Source organism: Oncorhynchus gorbuscha, linkage group LG14, assembly GCF_021184085.1.
Source record: "Oncorhynchus gorbuscha isolate QuinsamMale2020 ecotype Even-year linkage group LG14, OgorEven_v1.0, whole genome shotgun sequence".
Taxonomy (NCBI): domain Eukaryota; kingdom Metazoa; phylum Chordata; class Actinopteri; order Salmoniformes; family Salmonidae; genus Oncorhynchus; species Oncorhynchus gorbuscha.
In genome coordinates, this window is record NC_060186.1 from 25,908,388 (window position 1) to 25,923,006 (window position 14,619).

The window sequence follows — 14,619 nt, forward strand, 5'->3', positions numbered from 1 at the left end:
TGGTCTGAGCAGGGCAAGCATCTGGTAGGGGAGATAGGCAAATACACATTGTTATAACTGATCTACCATAGTGATCTGCTATAATAACCATAGTCCTCTGGCCTGTCTCTGGTCTCAGGGCAAGCGTATGGTGGGGGAGGACGGCATGGAGAGCATCAACGACATGGTCCATGAGAACAGCATGCTGCAGACAGAGAACAGCAACCTGAGGATCAGGGTCAAGGCCATGCAGGAGACCATTGACGCTCAGAGGGCCAGACTCACACAGTACCTCAGTGACCAGGCCAACCAGGCTCTGGCCAAAGTGGGTACGTACTGGGACAGGAATAATGGTAACATGATAACATGATTCAAAATCCAGGCTAGTGGGAGAAGAAGTGCTCCATTAAAGTCTATGGGAAAAGTGCTGAAAATGCGCTCATGTTCGATTATCTTCCAGGTGAGGGGAATGAGGAAATTGGAAATATGATCCAGAACTACATCAAAGAAATCGAGGAGCTCAGGTATGATGCATGACGTGTCTCTTACATGCACAGTATGATGTGTCTGTAGAAAGGCTGGCATTGAGTATTGTGACGTTTGGTTTTGGTGTTTGGAGACCCACAACCGTATTCTGACCGTTGGTTTTGTGTCTGCAGAGCCAAGCTTCTGGAGAGTGAGGCAGTGAATGAGAACCTCCGTAAAACCCTGTCCCGTGCCAACACACGTTCATCCCTGTACGGGGTTGGGGGCTCCTTCTCCCCAGGCCAACTCGCCCCGGAGAGAGAGGCCTCTGACATCATCGAAATGGCCAAGAAAGATCTGGAGAAACTCAAGAAGAAAGAGAGGAAGAAAAAGAAGAGGTAGGAGTTGTTCTTTTCCCTTCATACCTTTTGATATTTGCTCTCATTCCACGTTGCTGTTTTGATGTACATTTCACATGCATGCCACGAAACCGATTGCGTTTATGTTTGTTACAATTTGTAACTCTCTGTCCAAACTTGTGGATTAAACAACGGGGAACAATTGGGTAGACTTTGATGGTAGACCTAGAGTCTGACAGTGATATGCTCGGAGGTGGTTAGAGATGGAGTGGGCATGGTGGGGTGAGGGGGAGAGGTGGTACTGGGGAGGGAAGGGGAGGGGGGGGCGAGGGAATTGGTTTCCATTGTTGTCCCAGGGTGTTTTGGGTAATTAGTTCTGGCACCCAGCATTTCCCCTTCAGCAGGTACGTGTTCCCTCGTACCCCATACACGAGGATGGGTTTATATCACAGGCCCAGTCATGTTCAGATGTACCTGTACTGTGCAACTAGTCTCTCTTTCTCTGTGGTTTAATACACATTTGATAAGCAACATAGCACATAAATGGCTTGGTTACACATCAACAAGCCAATAGAAGACTACCAGCGTCAAATCCTTGAAGGTTAACCTGTTCTTCTTTGCTACACTCTTTTCTGCTCTCTGGTTCACTCCCTTCCCCCGCCAACCTCACTCTCTCCAACTGTCTCCCACATTCTCCTCCCCTACTCTGAAGACTGCAGCGGCTCGAGGAGAGTCACCATGAGGTTGGGCTTGCCAGGTTTGCTATGCCCCTCTCTCCCCCACCTCGCTAACCCCCTTTCCTCCCTCTCCCCCCCCATCTCGCTAACCCCTTTCCTCCCCCCTTTCCTCCCTCTCCCCCCATCTCGCTAACCCCCCCTTTCCTCCCTCTCTCCCCATCTCGCTAACCCCTCCCCCATCTCCTAACCCCTGTCCTCCCTCTCCCCCATCTCTCTAACCCCCTGTCCTCCCCTCTCTCCCCCATCTCTCTAACCCCTGTCCTCCTCTCTCCCCCTCTCCTCCCTGTCCTCTCCCCCATCATCTCTAACCTCCTTTCCTCCCTCTCTCCCTCATCTCTCTAACTCCCTACTTCCCGCCTCTCTAACACAGCTTTTACACCTGCAGGTAGTTTCCACACCTGGAGGAGAACCCACTTGTAATCTCTCCCCCTTCTTCTTACCCCTTCTCCCCCTTTCTGCATTGTTGAGACCCTTAAACTAAAGAAATGAACTAAAATATGCAGCACTTTTTGCCATGATGCAACCACAGTGTCAATCAATCATTCACTAACGTCTACTTCAAGGATGATTCTAACAACCAAATGATTTGGGTTCTGTTTGAATTGTGATTCTAACCTTAAATGCATTTTTACAGTATGCAGAAAAATCAAGGTAGCGTGTTCATGTGCTGTGTGCTAGTGCTGTATGGTGGTGCTGTATGGTATGGTAGTACTCCCTGATAGTCTAGTGACCTGATGTCTTGCGATTGCGGTCAATGGGTCCCTGAACCTCTGGTTCTGTCCTCACAGTGTGGTCAAGGAGGAGGTACCTGACAACGAACAGGAACGAGGCAACGACGAGGCTGAGGGGGTACGTCTAAGAATGTCCTTAATTGCCGTGTGTGTGTGTGTGTGTGTGTGTGTGTGTGTTCTTTGTACTCACATCGTGTAAATGTGTGTGTGAACAGGATGACCACGTTAGTGACCATGAGGAAGGAGAGGAGCTGGAGGGAGAAGACGAGGAGTACGAGATGGAGGGAGAGGAGAGCTCGGACGAGTCAGACTCTGAAGAACTGGATGAGAAAGGTAAAACTCTCTCACTCACACACACACATCCAAAGGTGCTTTTACACTGTCATAAAGAATGCCTTGCTTCTTTGGTCCTGGAGGGCCGCGTGGAGTGTGTGCAGGGTTTTTTTCAAACCCAGCTCTATCACCCCTTATTCATTCACCGTGATTAGATTATTCTGCTGTTTTAATAAAAGAGTGAATATGTCATTGAAGCGTGTCTCATGTAGCTCGTTCTGCGTGTGTTCTCTGGAAAAAGAGAACTTCCAGGCGGACCTGGCCAACATCACGTGTGAGATCGCCATCAAGCAGAAGCTGATCGATGAGCTGGAGAACAGCCAGCGCCGTCTGCACACGCTCAAGCAGCAGTACGAACAGAAGCTGATGATGCTGCAGAGCAAGATCAGAGACACACAGCTGGAGAGGGACAAGGTGCTGCACAACATGGGTACGTATACGAGAGAGAGCGAGAGAGAGGGAGACGTGCACAGGAGACGATGCCGTGCATCACGGTCACGACCTCGGTAGAGCAGAGGCGCACAGGAATGTGGTGGCAGATTAATGAAGGGTTGCATTTGATTTATTTAGGTGCTCTGTGCCACGTCGCTACATCTCAGTGAGTGTATTGTGGAGTTACATAACTGACATATATCTAACTATCTAACTAATCCGGTCCACCACCAATGACATCATACCTGTACATAGCATTTGAATGTATTTTGTCTGAGTCCCTCTGTCATGATTTGTTATTTTAGACACCATAAAGTGTGTGTTTAAACCCCTTATTTCTAGAGGGCTGTCGTATTCTGTCAAATCACTTTGTGACTGTAAAAAGGCTAACATTTGAACGACTGATTTGCTTGATATTCCATTGTGGCTGTGCTGAGCTGTGTCGGCTGAACCGAACTTGTGTGGTGTTGTTTCCACCGTGCCCGTGCTTAGCTGAGTTAGTTGTGTCTGCAGGCTCGGTGGAGACGTGCACGGAGGGGAAAGCTAAGAAGATCAAGTTGGAATATGAGAAGAAGCTGAGCTCTATGAACAAGGAGATGCAGAAGCTGCAGTCGGCCCAGAAGGAACACGCACGCCTCCTCAAGAACCAATCGCAGTACGAGAAGCAGCTCAAGAAACTCAACCAGGATGTGGCTGAGATGAAGAAAACAAAGGTCAATAGAAAATTGTGGATGGAAGGATGGATGGGTGGGTGGGCGGGTGGTTAGTGGGTGGGTGGGTGGGCGGGCGGGTGGATGGATGGGTGGGTGGGCGGGTGGTTAGTTGGAGGGTGGATGGATGGGTGGGTGGGCGGGTGGTTAGTTGGAGGGTGGATGGATGGGTGGGTGGGTGGGTGGTTAGTTGGAGGGTGGATGGGTGGGTGGGTGGGCGGGTGGATGGATGGGTGGGAGGGTGGTTAGGTGGATGGATGGGTGGGTGGGCGGGTGGGTGGGCGGGTGGTTAGGTGGATGGATGGGTGGGTGGGCGGGTGGTTAGTTGGAGGGTGGGTGGGTGGGCGGGTGGTTAGTTGGAGGTTGGATGGATGGGTGGGTGGGCGGGTGGTTAGTTGGAGGGTGGATGGATGGGTGGGTGGGCGGGTGGTTAGTTGGAGGGTGGATGGATGGATATGTTGACTGATTGATTGACATGTAAATGGTGGTTGTTGTACTAGGTGGGTCTGATGCGTCAGATGAAGGAGGTGCAGGAGAAAAACAGAGCGTCAGAGTGCCGACGCAACAGAGAGATCGCGACTCTGAAGAAGGACCAGCGCAAACATGAGGTAACGTTATGGACAGGAAATCATGTGTGTTGTGAAGTTGTGTGTTAGCCTGTGACCAAGTTCAATTCAATTGAATTCTATTGCTATGACGTGCCTGTCACTTACAGCACCAACTGAGACAGCTGGAGGCTCAGAAGAGGCAGCAGGACCTGATACTGCGCAGGAAGAATGAGGAGGTAAGATACACTGGGTCATGTTCAGTGTGGCAAACTGTAGCAAAACGTTTTGCAGTGGAAAACAAAACATTGTTGTACTTTTTGAACACGTTCAGGTAGTATCTCAGTTCCAAAACATTTTCTCCCTACTGAACATGGCCCTGCTTTCCTCTTGTGCTAGGTGACAGCTCTGAGGAAGCAGGTGAGGCCAACTTCAGGGAAGGTAAACAGAAAGGTGAGCCTACCGGAGCCCCTCCAGGACCCTTCTCACCGCAGCATCCTAGGGAGACCTCACTCTGCTGGGGCAGCAGGCCCCAATGGCACCCCAAGGTACTACCAGCAGGACTGATGGTGTGAGTGTGTGTGTGCTTGTGTGTGTTTGCTCGTGTGCATAGGCATGATGTGTTTGTTAACCAAATAGCTCCAGTTACAAAATACATAAAAATTAAATAAAGAACAATGTATCAAAATAAACTAGCATTGCCTAGCCGGCACCCCTGATCTCCCTCTCAGGACTGGCAAGTCATGACAATACCAATAGAGGGTGAAAGGGGACACACATAATGTGTACCACTACAACATTGTTATTTATTTAAAAAAATATATTGTATTTTGAAAAGACAAATTACAGTAATTAGAAAATACAAAAAAACATTGGAGTGTAGTTCAACCCAGTGTAATTAAAATGTCAAAATACTCATAGGAAATTAAAACATGTATTTGAAATATATGTAACAGAAATACTGCCCATCTCTGCCTGTGTATATAGCCAAGTTATCGTTACTCACTGTGTATTTATTCCTTGTGTTATTGTCTTTCTCTCTGCATTGTTGGGAAGGGCTCGTAAATAAGCGTTTCACCGATAGTCTACACCTGTTGTTTACGAAGTGACAAATGTATGTATGTATGTATGTTTTGTGTGCATGAAAGGACTCCTACTCTAGTTGAAACGGACAACAATAAGTTCCTCACCTCGTCTTTGTTTTTCAGTAATATATTGGCCCGTACTGTACAATGACCTCTGTGGAATTCCATTTATCAGGAAGTACCCGGTGAGGATGGGGAGCGTCTCCACCACCAGGACAGCCCGGGCTAAATGGCAGTCTCTGGAGAGACGCATCACTGACATCATCATGCAGAGGCTGACCATCTCCAACATGGAGGCTGATATGAACCGCCTCCTCAAGGTAAAATAAACCCACTGTAGTTTTACTGTATTGCTACCAGTTCTACTGTATTCCTATCAGACTGATGCCAACATGGTTCTCTGTCAGTGGAAAAAGGCAAAAACCGACAGGGGAGTATATACAGACTTATCATTGTTGCCGTTTTGGCTACACTCTTAGAATTAAGGGGGACTCAAGGAACCCTGGAGATTCTCAAGGAACCCTGGAGATTCTCAAGGAACCCTGGAGATTCTCAAGGAACCCTGGAGATTCTCAAGGAACCCTGGAGATTCTCAAGGAACCCTGGAGATTCTCAAGGAACCCTGGAGATTCTCAAGGAACTCTGGAGTTCCTCAGTGAACCATTGCAGTCAATGGGTTCATATTTGCACCATTGGTTAGTTGAGTAGTTCTTGAATGATTCAATTTAGCTGGGGAACCTGGGGAACCTTTTTGTCGGCATGTGTTTGGGCACTTGGAATTTATTTTGCCGCTGGATTTATTGTGCTGCCAAACTCAGAAGAAGAGGAACATTGTGTTTTGGCCGCTGGCTTTATAGGATAGCAAGCAACTTGTAAACAATGACCCCATTCCTAAGTACCATTTTAATACCAATGTTGAATAATACTCTCACGCCTCCTGTTTTAATTCCGAAAAGTTTCTTGTGATGGTAATGCCATGTGTTTTTGATGATACTTATTAGGTGTTGGCTTAGGTTGCTAGCTAGCTACAGTATCTTTAACCTAGCCAACACTTTCAAAAATGCTTGGTTGTTTGGATGACCCAATTGCTGGGTTGCAGGCACTGGGTCACTAAGTCGGGTTGTTTTCTTTAAAACGGGCCAGGTTGGGTTGTTGATGCTGGGTTATCAAGATGCAAAGACTGCGGAGCGTGGCTTAGTAAGGCGGTTGCTTCAGATAGTTATTTTTGGCCACCCGTGGGAAGAAACAATTTTCCGTTCGTCTTTTCTGTTGTATTGTTGTCACATGTTAAAGTTGAACACGGATAGTTTTGTAGCTTCAATTAGGTTTACAGACGTGTGTGAGTTCCTCACGAGACGGGTTGGTTGTTTTGTAAACAAAACCAATGCGTACGCAACTATGCGGCAAAACGGACGGGGTTGTTGTTGACAACATGTCAACTATCTTTAGTCTCCAATGTTTATTGAAAACATAAATAAATGCGTCTAACGAGCACATGTTGTCTCTCAAACACATAGTTACAGTTGTTGGTTAGCTAGCTAGTGAGCAATGTTAGCATAGGCGTGACATCAGTCGAAACACCTCAAAACAAGACATGGTATCAAGAACAAGACGTAACGAGCTGAAGCAAGCATTCTATGATTTCACACACGGTGGCTCTCTTGCCGTCCAGAGGCACAACCACACACCGCCTTCTGCCCCATTGAAGGGCACCCCTTGTTTTCGTGACGTTGTAGCCCGTCTGTATGCAGATCCTAATGTTACTACTTTATGGTTACGTTGTTATCGTTGCCTTTGGGTGACTGTCATGGCTCTACAGTGCCTTCAGAAAGTATTCACCCCCTTGACTTTTTACACATTTTTTTAAATGGATTGAATTTAGATTTTGTATTACTGATCTATACGCAATACCCTATAATGTCACAGTGGAATTGTGTTTTCAGAAATGCTTAGAAATTCATTTAAAAAAAATCTAAGCTGAGGCCTCCCGAGTGGTGCAATGGTCTAAGGCACTGCATCGCTAGAGGCGTTACTACATACCCAGGTTCAATCCCGGGCTGTGTCACAACTGGCCGAGATTGGGACTGCTTTCGGGTTAGGGGAGGGTTTGGCCAGGGGGGCTTTACTTGGCTCATCGTGCTCTAGCGACTCCTTGTGGCGGGCCCGGGCACTTGTAGGCTGACCAGGTGAACAGTGTTTTCGCCGATACATTGGTGTGGTTGGCTTCTGGGTTAAGCAGGCAAGTGTTTGGCGGGTCATGTTTCGGAGGATGCATGACTTGACCTTCACCTCCCGAGGCCCGTTGGGGAGTTGCAGCGATGAGACAAGATTGAAAAAGGGGACAAAAATGAAAAGCTAAAATGCCTTGAGTCAATAAGTATTCAACCCATTTGTTATGGTAAGCCTACAGTTCAGGAGTAAACATTTGCTTAACAAGTCACGTAATAATTTGCATGGACACACTCTTTGGGCAATAATAGTTTTTAACATTATTTTTAAATGACTACCCCATGATAAATGACTCTGTACTCTACACATACTATTATTTGTAAGGTCCCTCAGTCTAGCAGTGAATTTCAAGCACAGATTCAGGTGTGAATCATAATGATTAACAGGTGAGTATAATGAGTCCCGGGTGTGCGTAATGATGAATCCCAGGACCGGTGGTTAGTACTCTGGCGACGTCGTACGCCGGAGGGGAGGAGCAGGAGAAGATGTAACAGTGGCAAAGAAATTAACTTTTTGTCCTAAATACAAAGCGTTATGTTTGGGGCAAATCCAACAATGCACATTACTGTGTACTACTTTTCATATTGTCAAGCATGGTGGTGGCTGCGTCATGTTATGGGTATGCTTGTCATTGGCAGAGACTAGGGAGTTTTTTGGGGATAAAATAAACGGAATAGAGCTAAGTACAGGCAAAATCCTAAAGGAAATATTGGTTCAGTCTGCTCTCCTACAGACACTGGGAGACATTCACCTTTCAGCAGGACAACTACCTATAACACAAAGCCAAATATACACCTGGAGTTGCTTATCAAGACAACATTGAATGTTGCTGAGTTGTCTAGTTACAATTTTGACTTAAATCCGCTTGAACATCTATGGCAGGACTTGAAAATGGCTGTCTAGCAATGATCAACAACCAAGTTGACAGAGCTTGAAGAATTATTTCAATAACAATAAGCAAATATTGTCAAATCCAAGTGTGTAAAGCTCTTAGACTTCCCCAGAAAGACTGACAACTGTAATCACTGCCAAAATGTATTCTAACATGTATTGACTCAAGGGGTTGAATGCTTTTCTAGTGAAGATATATCAGTGTTTTATTTTCCATTAATTTCATTTTTTCAAGATTTTGAGTATTTTGTCTAGACAAAAAAATGACAATTAAATCAATTTCGATCCCACTTTGTAACACAACAGAATGTGAAAAAAAGTCAAGGCGTGTGAATACCTTCTGAAAGCAGCGTATGTAATCAGAAATGTTCATATTATATTCAGAGGGATCACTCCAGATCCAAGGCGAAATTCAACATTTGTGCAGGTCCCCAGGACATCAGGAGGTGAAATCAAAACCAACCGCTAGATAGAAGGCGCGAAAAACACTGGGATTGAACACACTGTCTACAGAGCTGGAGGCTTAGACTCTGCCTACAACGGTTAAGCATTCGGGATGAATGCCTAAGGTTTTAACCCTATCCCCAACCTTAATCCTTAACTTAACCAGTCAGAATGAATGCCCAAAATTATCCCTAGAGTTGTTTCTATGTGCCTTAATTTACCACGTTTGTCACAGATCACCAGGAGATGGAGTCATGTTTACTCATCAAAAATAGACGCTGACATAAAGTCAGGCTGTGATATCTTGTTGTTATATTAGAATATGCATAAACCTTTCAGGAACATTTCACTTTGTTGTGTACAAACTTTATATGATGAAAAGGAATGACATTTACTCTTACAGGTGGCCAAAAATAAATATCTGAAAGCCACTCCTCCAATAAGCCACGCCTCCAATCTTCTATATTATTAAAAAGGTAAAGAAATGTATCCATCACAAAAACGTTCCTGTTTGAACCTTTACACAGGCAGCCCAGTATAAGTGTCAATCTGTGACACTTGAGCGAAAAGATATGGCTCACGTCACAGGGGTTCCTCGAGGAACCTTTGTGACCTGGAAAGGTTCCCCCTGTGTGTCAATTTTTAGAAGCCCAAAAGGTTCCTCCGAGCTCCGTTACTTCTAAGATTTGTAGAGCAATAGGTAGAAAGGAATGCAATTTGGAGACAATTTTATTATAACTCTATATCTCTCCCTGCCTCCCTGCCTCTTACAGCAACGTGAGGACCTGACCAAGCGAAGGGAGAAGGTGTCTCGTAAGAGGGAGAAGATCGCCACAGAGGGGACCGACACGGACCGAAGCATCCAGTCTTTGAACGAGGAGATAGACGCCCTGGCGGCCAACATCGACTACATCAACGACAGCATTGCTGACTGTCAGGCCAACATCATGCAGATGGAGGAAGCGAAGGTTCGCTGACGCAAACACGCATTTTCTGCAGGAAATTGACGCCTTCTAGTTTCTTAGTACAGCTGACGCCAGCACACACATTTACTTCATAACTGTTATTATGACCGACTGTGATGTTGTTGGGATGCAGGAGGAGGGAGACACGGTGGAGGTTACTGCGGTGATCAGCTCCTGTAACCTATCAGAAGCCCGCTTCCTGCTTGATCACTTCCTGCACATGGCCATCAACAAGGTAACTACAGTACACCTTCCCCTACTGAGTTCTCTCGACCTTTCGATTAAGCGGCATTCAGGGTATTGTATTGTATTGCGAACTTTACTTTTTTTAAACACTATGTTAGCCTAGTGGTTAGAGCGTTGGACTAGTAACCGGAAGGTTGCGAGTTCAAACCCCCGAGCTGACAAGGTACAAATCTGTCGTTCTGCCCCTGAGCAGGCGGTTAACCCACTGTTCCCAGGCCATCATTGAAAATAAGAATGTGTTCTTAACTGACTTGCCTGGTTAAATAAAGGTCAAATAAATAAAAAATATTTTTTTAAATTATAGAGTTAAACATACCTGTCTGCTGTTCTGTGGGCTAAATGTCACAACACTCAGTTGATGTCAGTGTGTTTTGTCATGTATGATTTTACTGGTACGTGCATCTCCCAGGGTCTGCAGGCGGCCCAGAAGGATTCCCAGGTGAAGATGATGGAGGGCAGGCTGAAGCAGACAGAGATCAACAGCGCCACTCAGAACCAGCTGCTGTTCCACATGCTGAAGGAGAAAGCTGAACTCAACCCTGAGCTGGACGCTCTGCTGGGCAACGCACTGCAAGGTATAGATGGCTCAGTGGTATAAACACACTGCTTTTCAGTTCCTCATTTTTTTGGCTACACTTCATTTTACAGTCCACTGTGTTATCTGACATTCACAACATATCTCCCATGTCGTTTTTCTTTCGGATTCAGTAAAACATGTACCATTGCGTATTCTCTCAGTAAATAGCCTACAAGTAAAATACCCATTGAAACGGGACTGTAAAATAAAGTGTCTCCATTCTTTTTTTAGCTTTTGTTTGACTTTGATTTCTTTGTTTTTTCCCCCTGTTTGTTCACCCTGAATTCAAACAGAAATAGGTTACCTAGTGGTGGGTAAGTAACAGACACCAGACTGACTGGTCCCAGAGACCATGGGTCTCCCCTAAAGCCCCTCCTCCCTCTAAAACTCCCCTTTAAGACTAACCTGAGAACGTAACTTTGCCATGAGGTGCATGAGGTGGTATGTTGCCCCCTGTCTCCCACTTCCCTGTCTGACCCTCCCCATCCTCTGTGTGGATGTCTAGCTTTCTCCTGTTCAGCGGACTCATTCAGGAAGATCTGAAATGTAAGAATAGGCATTAGCTTAAACCCTGGCCCCCACGCAAACCTGAAGTTCAGGCCTTAACGAGAGTACTACTCCAACTACAACCTTTACTAAGTTACCCTCCATAAAATGAAAACGTCAGTATACTATACTATTGACCTCCTTCTGACCCCTGATGTATTTAACCTGACCTCTGATCTTTGAACCCTGTACCTTAGAGCTCTTTGAATTCAAACTATTGTTTTGCTGCTGCTGCCGCATTAGTTTGAAGACAACGTATGCATTTGTTTTCTTTGTGATATCCAGACTGTAGATGTGCTTTTGAAAGTGATCATCCTCTAACAGTTTAAATAGTAAAGTAACACAAGTTTACTGCTTGTAATGGGATATTTGAAAACATGCTGTGAAGCCACAGCTACCCCATGTCCGACCATGCAGTAACTGAGGCATGTTGTGTGTCTGAGGGTAACAAGCGTAACAAGGTGTGCTGTATGGTTCTGTCCTCAAGCAGAGAACGGAGATGACAGCAGTAGTGATGAGTCCTCTATCGCCAGCCCAGCCACCGAGGGAAGGTAAAAAAAAAAGAACAACATTTGACTCAGATAAGACCATGAGGATATTAAATATTGAATTTCATCACTTAAAGCTGGAATCCTTAATGGGGAAACTGCCACATCCGTTTGCAATATTACAAAAAATAAGAAGCTACTGCAAACAACGGACACAGTTTTTCCCCCCTCGGACATTATTGTACTTTGCGCAATAGAACAGCAGAATATGTACGGAGTTTTTTTTTCACCACGTTGGGCGGCGCTCCTCGCTTCCAGTTTGTCAAGTAAACAAAAACAATAACAGTGGCGCTGGTTCTCCTCCTGCGGATTCCACCTTTAATGTATGATTGTGCTTTATTTGGGTCGTCCATCAACAAACTTATCAAAAAGACTATGAGTAACATCATTGTGAATAGGGATTTGCTCTTAACTGACTTGCCTAGTTAAATAAAGGTTCAACAAAATAAACATGTCAATTGCCCCTCTGTCTTTGCTTCAGCTCATTGGCCTCTGACCTCCTGAAGCTGTGTGGAGAGGCCAAACCTAGGAAGGTACAGTCGTCTACCGTACTTTCACACGTAAAAGCATTTTTCTAAACGCCATTTTAATGACATGTTCATGAAGTCTAAAATAAAGGAGTTACTGATAAGCACTTTGAGACAAATGCTATTTGCAAAACACTCTTTATGAATGGTTGTGTGATTGATTGATTGATTGATTGATTGATTGATTGATTGATTGATTGGATCGATCCCACTACCACAGGCACGCAGAAGGACAACCACGCAGATGGAGCTGCTGTATGCCGGGAGTGGTGAATTTGACTTCTCTGCACACCTGCTACCCCCGACAGACGCCCAGGGAGGGACAGGAGACATGGGGACAGTAGCAGGACATCTCAGGGACAGGGAACTCACTGTGTCCCCCTCAGCACTGTCCTCCCGGATAGCTGGACTGTAAGTCCTTATGTTGGTCGAATGTCTTTGTGTTTTGTTTTTAAAGCTATAGTACAGGAAATACAGTCAGATACTTGCGGAGTAAATCCTTACCTACTGAACGTGAATTTGACCGGTCAGGCTTCACCACCTTAACCATGTTGTTGTTGAGAAAACAAGTGCGTCGGCACGAAAAGGATGGAATGTTTAACTTGACCCGGAATGCATTGTAACCTTCAGTGATGTGTGTGACTCCAGCTGATCATCCGGTGCACATCACTTCAACTGTTCATGTCGCGGGTCTGTCTGTCTCTGTGTTGTGTAGATCTGGAGCCTGGTCTTCGATGGGAGCTGAGAGGAGATCACTGGAGCGCTCGCCTCTAACACGCAGGAGGATGCTAGAGAAGGGAGGACATCCCCCTTTAGACGTCAAGGAACACACACCTACGGACCCCAAGGGTCACCCGGCGAGAGAGACAAAGTCGCACATACCCACGCCCACGGCCACAGAGAAGACCAAAATCACAGACGCCAAACCAACGTAAGAGCCACACCACTTCAATGTTTCCCACGTGTGTCATGTTCGTATGACGTCACGATGGTCATAGTTGTACCTACTTCTTGTGTTTCACTCGGGGCTCCCCTTCCACCGCCCCCCACACACAGTTCGGGAACCACTGTCCTAACAGACTTGACACGTTGTCTTTTGTCCCTGTTATCCTGTTATAGAGGGGTGGTCAACCCTGTGTCATCCCCTAAGATCAGCCATGTTGCCAGGCTACAGTGTGTCCATGTGGCTGAGGGACACACCAAACCTGTCATGTGTGTCGACTGCACTGATGACCTGCTCTTCACTGGCTCTAAAGGTACAGCTCTCTAGTTCTATAATGTTCGGAAATGACAACAAAAAAACAACCCTTGACCTCTAAACCATGACCCCTTAGACTTCTCACATCTGAAAGGCTCAGATGAGTGTAAGTCATATCATTTGGTATTAGCTTCGTCTAGCTCTCTGGTGTGGTTGATGGTGTTTCTGCCATATTTAACACTCATCGTTGCCCCGAACTATTGACTTCTAACCCCTGTGTCTGTGTCTGTGTGTGTGTGTGTTGCCAGATCGTACGTGTAAGGTGTGGAACCTGGTGACTGGTCAAGAGATCATGTCTCTGGGAGATCATCCCAGCAGTGTGGTGTCTGTTAGATACTGTTCCAGCCTGGTCTTCACTGTCTCCACCGCTTACATCAAGGTCTGGGACATCCGAGACTCCGCCAAGTGCATACGCACACTCACGTGAGTAAATATAGATCCAAACACCAAGAGTATATGTATGCACCTCTAGTAAGAAACCGAAGACTTTCGTTATGTCAAAAGTTGGAGTTGAGCTTGCCAGTTCCTTTTTCAACACATTCTAGGAGATTCTAGCACATTCCGACACAGCCCAGGGAACTTCAGATTCATAATTTGCTACTTGAAAAAAGTACTTTTACACAATGTCATTCCCATTGACATGGTATTGTGTGTGTCGCAGGTCGTCGGGCCAGGTGAGTACAGGGGACAGCTGTGTGTCTCTCAGGTCCCTGTCCATCCCTCCAGGAGAGAACCAGATCAACCAGATTTCTCTGAACCCCACGGGATCCTACCTCTACTCCGCCTCGGGCAACTCAGTCCGCATGTGGGACCTCAGGAAGTAAGAATGGAGAGAGTAGTTGAATATCGTGTTTAGTTTAAGTAAGGACTGGAGGTGGCACAAAATGAAGATGAAAGGAGAGGCATTGTGTACACTAAAACAGGCACAGGTTGCTGAATGTAGCGAAGAAAAGATAGATAGTGAACGCTGAATCATTTCTCCCAAGTATGATCTTTAGTTGTACCGAGGACT

General features: G+C 45.9%; 1 protein-coding gene across 6 annotated transcripts in view; it reads left to right on the plus strand.

Annotated features, from left to right (window-relative positions):
• The window catches only part of LOC123994720 (kinesin-like protein KIF21A), a 51,473-nt gene that overhangs the window by 34,290 nt on the left and 2,564 nt on the right, over positions 1 to 14,619 (plus strand). For 2 of the 6 annotated variants that reach the window (XM_046297642.1, XM_046297644.1), the window contains exons 9-31: positions 119 to 308; positions 440 to 503; positions 639 to 842; positions 1,516 to 1,560; positions 2,329 to 2,389; positions 2,487 to 2,604; positions 2,846 to 3,034; positions 3,550 to 3,749; positions 4,247 to 4,354; positions 4,462 to 4,530; positions 4,691 to 4,839; positions 5,552 to 5,696; positions 9,714 to 9,908; positions 10,039 to 10,140; positions 10,561 to 10,726; positions 11,022 to 11,042; positions 11,762 to 11,825; positions 12,304 to 12,355; positions 12,570 to 12,760; positions 13,065 to 13,280; positions 13,469 to 13,605; positions 13,856 to 14,030; positions 14,269 to 14,427. In XM_046297642.1, the coding sequence (XP_046153598.1) occupies positions 119 to 308; positions 440 to 503; positions 639 to 842; positions 1,516 to 1,560; positions 2,329 to 2,389; positions 2,487 to 2,604; positions 2,846 to 3,034; positions 3,550 to 3,749; positions 4,247 to 4,354; positions 4,462 to 4,530; positions 4,691 to 4,839; positions 5,552 to 5,696; positions 9,714 to 9,908; positions 10,039 to 10,140; positions 10,561 to 10,726; positions 11,022 to 11,042; positions 11,762 to 11,825; positions 12,304 to 12,355; positions 12,570 to 12,760; positions 13,065 to 13,280; positions 13,469 to 13,605; positions 13,856 to 14,030; positions 14,269 to 14,427 (3,020 nt within the window). The remainder of the gene's footprint in view (positions 1 to 118; positions 309 to 439; positions 504 to 638; positions 843 to 1,515; positions 1,561 to 2,328; positions 2,390 to 2,486; positions 2,605 to 2,845; positions 3,035 to 3,549; positions 3,750 to 4,246; positions 4,355 to 4,461; positions 4,531 to 4,690; positions 4,840 to 5,551; positions 5,697 to 9,713; positions 9,909 to 10,038; positions 10,141 to 10,560; positions 10,727 to 11,021; positions 11,043 to 11,761; positions 11,826 to 12,303; positions 12,356 to 12,569; positions 12,761 to 13,064; positions 13,281 to 13,468; positions 13,606 to 13,855; positions 14,031 to 14,268; positions 14,428 to 14,619) is intronic. The other 4 variants (XM_046297643.1, XM_046297645.1, XM_046297646.1 and 1 more) reach the window with 4 other exon arrangements.